Consider the following 11,891-nt stretch of genomic DNA (forward strand, 5'->3'; position numbering starts at 1 on the left):
ATGTCAATATTCCGACCTGCCATAATTCCGAACTAACACTATCCCAAACCCTAACCTCAGTCTTAACCGGCCACATAGGTCGCTATAACCCTAACCTCAGTCTTAACCGGCCACGTAAGGTCGGTACCCCTAACCTCAGTCTTAACCGGCCACGTAGGTCGCTATAACCCTAACCTCAGTCTTAACCGGCCACGTAGGTCACTAACCCTAACCTCAGTCTTAACCGGCCACGGAGGTCACTAACCCCTAACCTCAGTCATAATCGGCCACGTAGGTCGCTAACACTAACATCAGTCTTAACCGGCCACGTAGGTCACTAACCCTAAACGCAGTCTTAACCGGCCACGTAGGTCACTAACCCTAACCTCAGTCTTAACCTTCCACGTAGGTCACTAACCCTAACCTCAGTCTTAACCTTCCACGTAGGTCACTAACCCTAACCTCAGTCTTAACCTTCCACATAGGTCACTAACCCTAACCTCAGTCTTAACCGTAGGTCGGACTAACGGAGGTTGGTGGACGGCGTCAACATTGTCGTCGGAGCAGCCAGAAAACAGAAGCCAAAGGAACGAGGAACGGAGGACTGAGAGACTCAGCTGCTAGTCTGATATAGCACGGCGTTATGAAGGAGAGATACATGGATAAAGGATTTCATATTACACTTAGCCACAGGCTCCCCTGCTGCCATTTATCATGCCATGAAATCATGTCCATATTGCACTGTGCCCCTATCTGAACCATCCATCAGCTCTCATTGTGCTGCTCTCTCTCTCTCTCTCTCTCTCTCTCTCTCTCTCTCTCTCTCTCTCTCTCTCTCTCTCTCACCAAGAGGAATATTCTGTTCTGCACTGCTGAAGAAGAAAAAAAGCACTCAATTGTTTGACTTAAGTACAAAGTATAAGCGCTGCAGTGTAGAACTATACAGGTAAAAGTCCGGAATTCAACATTCACGTCATGAGTAACAGCACAAAAGTATTGGCATCAAAATGTACTTAAAATATCAAAAGTTAAAAGTACTCATTCTGCAGAATGTCTCATTTCGAGTTTTCAAATGTTTAACAAATATTTTGAAAGTAGCCGATCTACAAGCTCACATAGGTCGGCTTAAATGGTTGACCTGTATAAAGGGCTGAAGTGGTTAATGCATGTTTTGTAATACTAATCAAAGTAACTAGTATTTGGATCGGAGATGTAGTGGAGTAGTTAAAGTATCGGGAATTGGGAATACTCCAGTAAAGTGCAAATACCTCACAATTGTACGTCCATATATGTAGCTAGCCTATTATAGACCACACATTCTCTGTACAGTACAGAATAGGCATGTGTGTATGTGTATGCAATACAATTCATTCCGTCTAGCGAGATGCAGGCTTTGGGCTGCAGGCAGAATATCCTGTCAAAATACTGTACGTATAGTGTGGCCGGATGGAAACCGCAAGGTTGCCAGTTCGAACCCTGTGGGCTCCCCCAGAGTTAGTGTTGAAGTGTCCTTGAGCAAGACTCTGAACCCCTAAATCTCCCGATGTGCAGGTTGGTGCATTGCATGGTTTTCATCGGTGCATGAATGTGTGTGATCTATGTAAAGTGCCTTGGATAAAGGCGCTATATAAATGCGCATGCATGCACCATTTACAATGGAACATGCTTTATTTTTGTTCTTCCTTCATCCTGGTGAATCCCGGCCAGGTTGCTATAAAAAGGAGAACCCTGCCTTTCAATAAAGCGCAATTGATACAGAGTTACACTTTTATAAGTCGCACCGGTATGCACCATAGAGCACCGAAGTCTGACGTCAATATCGGTAGAGGGCGCAAATCCACAGGTTCATGTACTTTTTATTTGCATTGTAATCCCCATAGGGGGATTTTAGATCGCCTCATCGCAAAAAAAGGAATGTACAACAACACAATCTGTTAAGTCAGCTTCTTTTAGAACTGAATACAATTGTTTTTGAATAATATTAAAATGGTGCATTTATATAGCGCCTTTATCCAAGGCACTTTACATAGATTGTGCATTACATTCACCCATTCACACACACATTCATACACCGATTGCAGCGGAAGCCATGCAAGGTACCAACCAGCACATCGGGAGCAATTTGGGGTTCAGTGTCTTGCCCAAGGACACTTCGACATGTAGCCAGGAGGAGCCGGGATTCGAACCGCCGACCCATGGATCCCATGGATCATTGGACGACCTGCTCTACCTCTTGAGCCACAGTCGCCCCACACAATATTAAGAAGAAGAGTCACCAATCAAGCAGCAATCGTAGTAAATCGTAATAATATTACTGTGTTGGCAGAGTAATAACTTACTTTATTCTGTTACTGGGAAAAGTAACTAGTTACTGCCCAACACTGATCATTTATGAGTGACTGACTGTCGCAAATGATACAGAGACACCTCCCTGACAATAACGCTTGTTTACTTTTTGCCCACAATGCTTATATGAAACGATTTTAAGATGACCCCATGTTATTCTCCATAGAGAAATGACTTCCGTGAACCCCTTGGAACCAGGGGATGAGCGAAATGTTCGTCGACTACCTTTTTTTCACAGATGAAAACTAAATGGAAACTAAATGAAAACTAAGCTATGGTGACTAAAACTATGACTAAATATACTGTCGATTTTGTCAACAAATAAAAACTAGACTAAAATGTTAGGAAGGGACTGGTGGACAAGAGATCCAGTACAAGTCATTTTACACTTGGAAAATAGCAGATCTACAAGCTCTCAACGCGACACGTTGTGAGCTTGTAGATCGGCAATTTTCAGCAAGTGTAAAATCAGCCATTACGACAGCATCAAAGCCCGCCAAAACACATTTTAGTCGACTAAATCAACTGTAGATTTAGTCGACAAAAATCTTATGATATTTCGTCGAGTAAAACTAGACTAAACACTGAAACATTCCAGGTGACTAAAATGTGACCTAAAACTTAATGAAAACGTTTCAAGAGACTATAGGCTAAAACTAAAATAGAAATTTGCTGCCACAAACAACACTGGCCCACAGTACAGTAGCGTTTCCTAATTCCTACAGTACGTATGTTCAGCGAGTATACAGCTGGATATCTCGGGACTGCATCTCTTATCATTATCTTCATAGTAATCACCCCCTGCTGTCAATGTTGCATATTGGGAATTGTAATACAAAATGTCTTAAACACCGCTATAGGGCACGTCTCGTCGTCAGCAACCGCAAAGTAATTACCTCGCTCACAGGCTGTCGTAGAAAACCTTTCTGGCACCACACATTTTGGAAACGTACATGAAAATGTACATTACCTGCCATCTACTCATTAACTCAGTCAGGACGGAAACCCCCTTTGGCGTTTTAAGCATTATGTTATACTTTAGCTGTTGAAAAATAGCAGATCTACAAGCTCATAGTGCGGCACCGGGTGCCGCGCTACGAGCTTGTAGATCTGCTATTTTTTGAAAAATCGTGAACATGTGGCACAAATCTTTGAATATAATATTCTTTCGGAGCGAACGTTTTTAACTCAAATCTTTGCTTCTGGGGGGGGGTCCCTGGCTGGAACTACATATTTTCAGATGGGGGGGAGGGGGGGGTCCGCAGCCAAATACAGACAATTCTGGGGGTCCTTGACATGAAAATGGCTGAGCACCACTGACACATAGAAACATAGGTTTTTCAGAAAACTGTTAGGATTCAGAAGACTTTATTTTTTTTAGAATGGGCCTCAGGTCTAAATGGCTTAAAGCGGTTGGATGGTGTGGCGCTAATGGTTGGTTTTGTGTGGAGCTGAGACAGCAATCAGTCCCATTCATGTTGCAGCCTTGATGGATTGACCGATGCAAGCTGTCTACGGCGGTGATGGATTTATACCCACAATCCTTTGCTCAGCGTATCAGGGCTGACACGGCACGCGCAGAGCGACCGTTCAATTCCTCCACCATACCATTTTCTTCATTGTGTTGTTGCCTTATAAATGGTCCTCATCTCGCCTATAATGAAAAGGCAGAAAATCTAAAATAAACTAGATTTTTTTTTTGTTGTGATTTTCGTTTTTTTCATATTAACACAGTTTGAATGTTGAAGAAGGTTTTCATTCCAACAGATTATTGATTTGGGCAAATTAAATGTATACATTTATAAGTCAAAGTAGGCTTGTTTTGTGAATGTTGTGAATGTTGTGAACATTCAAAGGGGTTTTTCTCAGCTTTGGGTAAAACGGCACAATCATTTTAAAATGGTCATATCTTCTTCAAATATTTATATTTATTTATTTATTTATTTATCCAATTTCATTGAATGATACATCATATGAAAGCTTACATTCTGTACTTTAATAATCTGTAAAAAACTGAAAAATTACTCTGGTCGAGATGAGGGCCTATTTGCCAGACCCGGTCACATGGTCTTATACACTGTGGTCTGTTATTCTATAGCTGAAAAGAGTCTGTGTCTGTTGTTGCCTTCTGGTCTTATACACCTTGGTCTGTTATTCTATAGCTGAAAAGAGTCTGTGTTTGTGTCTGTTGTTGCCTTATGGTCTTATACACTGTGGTCTGTTATTATATAGCTGAAAAGAGTCTGTGTTTGTGTCTGTTGTTGCCTTATGGTCTTATACACTGTGGTCTGTTATTATATAGCTGAAAAGAGTCTGTGTTTGTGTCTGTTGTTGCCTTATGGTCTTATACACTGTGGTCTGTTATTATATAGCTGAAAAGAGTCTGTGTTTGTGTCTGTTGTTGCCTTGTGGTCTTATACACTGTGGTCTGTTATTCTATAGCTGAAAAGAGTCTGTGTTTGTGTCTGTTGTTGCCTTATGGTCTTATACACCTTGGTCTGTTATTCTATAGCTGAAAAGAGTCTGTGTTTGTGTCTGTTGTTGCCTTATGGTCTTATACACCTTGGTCTGTTATTCTATAGCTGAAAAGAGTCTGTGTTTGTGTCTGTTGTTGCCTTATGGTCTTATACACCTTGGTCTGTTATTCTATAGCTGAAAAGAGTCTGTGTTTGTGTCTGTTGTTGCCTTATGGTCTTATACACTGTGGTCTGTTATTCTATAGCTGAAAAGAGTCTGTGTTTGTGTCTGTTGTTGCCTTATGGTCTTATACACCTTGGTCTGTTATTCTATAGCTGAAAAGAGTCTGTGTTTGTGTCTGTTGTTGCCTTATGGTCTTATACACCTTGGTCTGTTATTCTATAGCTGAAAAGAGTCTGTGTTTGTGTCTGTTGTTGCCTTGTGGTCTTATACACTGTGGTCTGTTATTCCCGAGCTGCAAGAGTCTGTGTCCCTTTCATATCTCTGCTGTCGGGAAGAAACCACCTAACTCCAAAATGTAAATATTTCAGGAAATGAAGAGAAATACTGCCTCATCAAGGTTGGTGTTGTGACTTTATATATTGTCATTTACTTGCATGAGAGGGGGAGAGGTGGTGGAGTTAGCTGCTTTAGCTGACAGTGTGAGGGTCTTATGGAGTTAAGAGGTTTTCTCCGAAGCGCTTTTTACTACCTTTCATTGGTTCAATATTTTCGAAACAACACACAGATGTAAAGAGTGTTCAATAGCACTGATTTATGCAAAAACAAACCAAAAACCTCAAAAATGGAGTTAGGTGGGTTTCCTCCGGGCAGCAACAATGTTCAGATATTGCACATATTATCTGAAAAGGCCTTGAACATTCATTCCAAAAGCTTTAAAGTGTCTGATTTCCCATCGGTCTTTGGGCCCCCGCAGTCAACATTTCACTGAAATTGTGTCACTAAGTAAAACAAATGATGCAATGGTGCAATCATGTACGACTGTACGTTGTGTACAGTACTGTATATACGTACAGTATATGGTTGTGGTACTGCGGCACCACTTTGCACTCTGCAAGGGGATTTAGTTACGTCAAGCCAATTCCAATTGTCAACACAACAATAATACTACGTGGAAATCATTTGGCTCCTATACAGTCTAATGCTGCGGGATGTAAACCCACACTTGTGCTTTTGATATTAACATATCTGATCATTATTTTTTTTTAACCAATTTAGGCCTGACGTCGAAATTTAAAAAATGTCTTCTAAATCCTGACAGTTTTCTGAAATACACATGTTTTTAACAGTTATACAGTTTAACAGTGGTGCTCAATATTTCATGTCAAGGACCACACAAATTATATGTATTTTTGGCCGCCGACCCCCATCTGAAAATATGTTGTTCCAGGGACCCCCCAGAAGCAAAGATTTGAGTTAAAAACGTTTGCTCTGAAAGAATATCAAAGATTTGCACCACATTTTCACGATTTTTCAAAAATAGCAGATCTACAAGCTCGTAGATCTGCTATTTTTCAATAGCTAAAATATAACAAAATGCTTAAAACACCAATGGTTTTCCCGTCCAGAATGGGTTAATCGTTTAATTTGTTCAATTAAAATACATGTATACGTATTCCTTTGGTGAAATGTAAACTGATATGTTTGATATATAATGTTAATAGTATCACAATTTAATAATTTCAATTATAAATGTATGTCACTACAAGTTCACAAAACGTCCTTCTGCATGCGTTCCGAGCTTGTAGATGTGCTATTTTTTGGAATTTGTGGTACTACAAAGTATATGCTTCAGCGGTCAAGAAAATGCCAATACAGGCTGTTAATATACAGCGCCAAAGATCTAAATGGTTAATGCCTTAATGGTCAAATCACATCCCCCATACCCCCCCCATCATGTTTATAGCATCTAATCTAATCTAATGGTCAAATCACATCCCCCATACCCCCCCCCCCCCCCCCCCCCCCATCATGTTTATAGCATCTAATCGCTGTCCAATTATTTGCCATAATTGGGGAAACAACTGAAATCGTATATTTTGGTACAACACGTTGTAAAATGCCAAGAACATAATCATGGACACCAGCCCATAAAACAAATGTTTCTCACTTTTCTCTCCCAAACGTCCCCCATGGGAGACACGACGCTTTGGCAGGCCACACTGGCCGTCTATTCCTCTCTGACCGTCTATTCCTCTGTTCCACACTGACCGTCTATTCCTCTGTTCCTCACTGACCGTCTATTCCTCTGTTCCTCACTGACCGTCTATTCCTCTGTTCCTCACTGACCGTCTATTCCTCTGTTCCTCACTGACCGTCTATTCCTCTGTTCCTCACTGACCGTCTATTCCTCTGTTCCTCACTGACCGTCTATTCCTCTGTTCCTCACTGACCGTCTATTCCTCTGTTCCTCACTGACCGTCTATTCCTCTGTTCCTCACTGACCGTCTATTCCTCTGTTCCTCACTGACCGTCTATTCCTCTGTTCCTCACTGACCGTCTATTCCTCTGTTCCTCACTGACCGTCTATTCCTCTGTTCCTCACTGACCGTCTATTCCTCTGTTCCTCACTGACCGTCTATTCCTCTGTTCCTCACTGACCGTCTATTCCTCTGTTCCTCACTGACCGTCGATTCGTCTGTTCGTCTATTCCTCTGTTTCTCACTGACCGTCTATTCCTCTGTTCCTCACTGACCGTCTATTCCTCTGTTCCTCACTGACCGTCGATTCGTCTGTTCGTCTATTCCTCTGTTTCTCACTGACCGTCTATTCCTCTGTTCCTCACTGACCGTCTATTCCTCTGTTCCTCACTGACCGTCGATTCGTCTGTTCGTCTATTCCTCTGTTTCTCACTGACCGTCTATTCCTCTGTTCCTCACTGACCGTCTATTCCTCTGTTTCTCACTGACCGTCTATTCCTCTGTTTCTCACTGACCGTCTATTCCTCTGTTTCTCACTGACCGTCTATTCCTCTGTTCCTCACTGACCGTCTATTCCTCTGTTTCTCACTGACCGTCTATTCCTCTGTTCCTCACTGACCGTCTATTTGTCTGTTCCTCACTGACCGTCTATTCGTCTGTTCGTCTATTCCTCTGTTCCTCACTGACCGTCTATTCCTCTGTTCCTCACTGACCGTCTATTCCTGACCGTCTATTCCTCTGTTTCTCACTGACCGTCTATTCCTCTGTTTCTCACTGACCGTCTATTCCTCTGTTTCTCACTGACCGTCTATTCCTCTGTTTCTCACTGACCGTCTATTCCTCTGTTCCTCACTGACCGTCTATTCGTCTGTTCCTCACTGACCGTCTATTCGTCTGTTCCTCACTGACCGTCTATTCGTCTGTTCCTCACTGACCGTCTATTCCTCTGTTCCTCACTGACCGTCTATTCCTCTGTTCCTCACTGACCGTCTATTCGTCTGTTCCTCACTGACCGTCTATTCCTCTGTTCCTCACTGACCGTCTATTCCTCTGTTCCTCACTGACCGTCTATTCCTCTGTTTCTCACTGACCGTCTATTCCTCTGTTTCTCACTGACCGTCTATTCCTCTGTTACTCACTGACCGTCTATTCCTCTGTTCGTCTATTCCGCACTGACCGTCTATTCCTCTGTTTCTCACTGACCGTCTATTCCTCTGTTTCTCACTGACCGTCTATTCCTCTGTTTCTCACTGACCGTCTATTCCTCTGTTTCTCACTGACCGTCTATTCCTCTATTCCTCACTGACCGTCTATTCCTCTATTCCTCAGTTTCTCTATTCCTCTGTTCCACACTGACCGTCTATTCCTCTGTTCCTCACTGACCGTCTATTCCTCTGTTTCTCACTGACCGTCTATTCCTGACCGTCTATTCCTCTGTTTCTCACTGACCGTCTATTCCTCTGTTTCTCACTGACCGTCTATTCCTCTGTTCCTCACTGACCGTCTATTCCTCTGTTCCTCACTGACCGTCTATTCCTCTGTTCCTCACTGACCGTCTATTCCTCTGTTCCTCACTGACCGTCTATTCCTCTGTTCCTCACTGACCGTCTATTCCTCTGTTCCTCACTGACCGTCTATTCCTCTGTTCCTCACTGACCGTCTATTCCTCTGTTCCACACTGACCGTCTATTCCTCTGTTCCACACTGACCGTCTATTCCTCTGTTCCTCACTGACCGTCTATTCCTCTGTTCCTCACTGACCGTCTATTCCTCTGTTTCTCACTGACCGTCTATTCCTCTGTTACTCACTGACCGTCTATTCCTCTGTTCGTCTATTCCGCACTGACCGTCTATTCCTCTGTTTCTCACTGACCGTCTATTCCTCTGTTCCTCACTGACCGTCTATTCCTCTGTTCCTCACTGACCGTCTATTCCTCTGTTCCACACTGACCGTCTATTCCTCTGTTCCTCACTGACCGTCTATTCCTCTGTTCCTCACTGACCGTCTATTCCTCTGTTCCTCACTGACCGTCTATTCCTCTGTTCCTCACTGACCGTCTATTCCTCTGTTCCTCACTGACCGTCTATTCCTCTGTTTCTCACTGACCGTCTATTCCTCTGTTCCTCACTGACCGTCTATTCCTCTGTTCCTCACTGACCGTCTATTCCTCTATTCCTCACTGACCGTCTATTCCTGACCGTCTATTCCTCTGTTTCTCTATTCCTCTGTTCCACACTGACCGTCTATTCCTCTGTTCCTCACTGACCGTCTATTCCTGACCGTCTATTCCTCTGTTTCTCTATTCCTCTGTTTCTCACTGACTGTCTATTCCTCTGTTCCTCACTGACCGTCTATTCCTGACCGTCTATTCCTCTGTTTCTCTATTCCTCTGTTTCTCACTGACCGTCTATTCCTCTGTTTCTCAACGTCCATTTGCAGGAACCGCCAGGTGTCCAAATAAGGACCTTTATGGGTCTGTAAAGGTCCTTGCAGACTGGATGTGTTTTTGGAAAACTGGTGGAAAAACGCTGCTAAAAATTCGGAAAACGCAGCAGTGTGCAGGGACCTAAACTCTGAGAGTGTGTACAAATGTAAATTCTAAAACGGTTAGTCCCAATACTTGATTCTGATTGGCTGGTTACCGTCACGTGACCGGTGTAAATTTCACCGATAACCCACACCTTCAATCACTATATCATTCGCACCTGATTCCGCATCTCTGTAGCTGTACTGGGGAAGGGGAGCGCTTGATTACCTTACAAACCCATGCCGTGCGGGCATCTAAGCGCCGCCCGGCTCATATGACTGTGAATGTGTGGCTCCAGACAGCCCCGTAAAGACATCAAGCGCTATTCTCCCGTCACATAGGCTACTTGCCGAGCAAAACAAGGAAGTGATGTGGCTCGCTCTGGTGGTGCAAAGCGTAGCTACTTTTGTGAATTTAATAGTTGTATTTAGGTTAATATTGCTATATGTTTGTAACCGTTTTAGAAAAGCAATAAGCCACTCGAGGCCCCAGCTTACCGGGTATTTTACAATGGCTGGGGGGTAGAAGACCCTCCGCTCCGCGTCGGGTCTGCCTACGCCCCCAGCCATTGTAAAATACCCGGTAACCTGAGACCTCTCGTGGCTTATTGCTTAAGTGTACATTAGTGTGTACAAAAAAATATATATTATATATTATAAGCATGTTGAAAATAGCAGATCTACAAGCTCACAACTTGTAGAGCGTATAGATCTGCTATCTTCAGCAAGTGTAAAAACAGTCATTACGACGGCATCAAGGCCCGCCAAAATACATTTTAGTCGACTAAATCAACTGTAGATTTAGTCTACTAAAATCTTATGATATTTAGTCGACTAAAACTAGACCAACACTAAAACATTCCAGGTGACTAAAATGTGACTAAAACTAAATGAAAACTATTCAAGAGACTACGACTAAAACTAAAATCAACATTTGCTGCCAAAAACAACACTGCTCCAAAAGCAGGACACACACACCATCAAAACATGAACCTTAAGGCCTGCGTGGGCCGTGGCTCAGCGGTCCAGGCACCTTGGCTGATACTCCAGTCTGGCAGTGTGCCGCGGGTTCGACTCCCGATCCCGACGGCCTTTACTGCATGTCACCCCCCCATCTCTCTCCCCATTTCCTGTCAGCCTACTGTCTATCCCTCCATTAAAAAAAATGAAATAAAGGTGAAAGCCACAAAAAAACATTAGAAAAAAAAAACATGAACCCCCAAAAGCTTGAGAAAAAAAACCCTCCCGTGGTGGTGGTTGTGGTTTGGCGGCGTGTCGTGACTCACCGAGGGCATCTGGCTGGACAGGAGGTGTCCGGCGTCCTGCGCCGCCAGCATGTTGGACATCATGAGCGCGGCGGGCAGCTCGCCGTAGTGCGAGTAGGGGTTGATGAGGCCGTTGTGGTGGTGGTGGTGCGGCGCCAGAGAGTGGCACAGGTAGCCCGCCGCAGAGTCCCCGTGCTCCGCCATCAGGTGCAGCAGCCCCCCGGCGTCGCCCGGGTGGTTGGGCGGGGTGATGGGCGGGATCTCGTAGTCCTCGTCGCCGCCTCCACCGCCCCCCGCCCCGTTGCCGTTTCCGCCTCCTCCTCCTCCTCCCCCACCCTGACCTGTGTAGCTCTGTGGGAGGGAGGGAGAGAGAGAGAGGGGGAGGGATGGAGGGAGAGAGTGAGGGAGGGAAGGAGGGAGAGAGAGAGAGAGAGGGGGAGGGAGAGAGGGAGGGAGAGAGGGAGGGAAGGAGGGAGAGAGATAGAGGGGGAGGGAGGGAGGGAGGGAGAGAGAGGGGGAGAGAGAGGGGGAGGGAGAGAGAGAGGGGGGGGGGGAGAGAGAGAGAGAGAGAGAGAGAGAGAGAGGGGGGGGGGAGGGAGGAAACACAAAGGAAGAGATGGGTCAAAGGCATATCGTGTACTGTATATGACCCGTGCAAATTAAAGCTGTAAGTCATGGCCATTTTTTGAGACACACACACACACACACACACACACACACACACACACACACACACACACACACACCACACACACACACACACACACACACACACACACACACACCACACACACACACACACACACACACACACACACACACACACACACACACACACACACACACACACACACACACACACACTCGCATTGTGTT

The 11,891-nt window shown here is 44.5% G+C and overlaps 1 protein-coding gene across 1 annotated transcript in view; it reads right to left on the bottom strand.

Annotated features, from left to right (window-relative positions):
* tox2 (TOX high mobility group box family member 2) overlaps positions 1-11,891 on the bottom strand; it is a gene marked incomplete at its 5' end in the record, with an annotated part of 168,293 nt that overhangs the window by 63,726 nt on the left and 92,676 nt on the right. The window contains 1 exon segment of the mRNA XM_079510748.1: positions 11,037-11,366. Within this exon segment, the coding sequence (XP_079366874.1) occupies positions 11,037-11,366 (330 nt within the window).

Source organism: Electrona antarctica, assembly GCF_951216825.1.
Source record: "Electrona antarctica genome assembly, chromosome: 9".
NCBI lineage: Eukaryota > Metazoa > Chordata > Actinopteri > Myctophiformes > Myctophidae > Electrona > Electrona antarctica.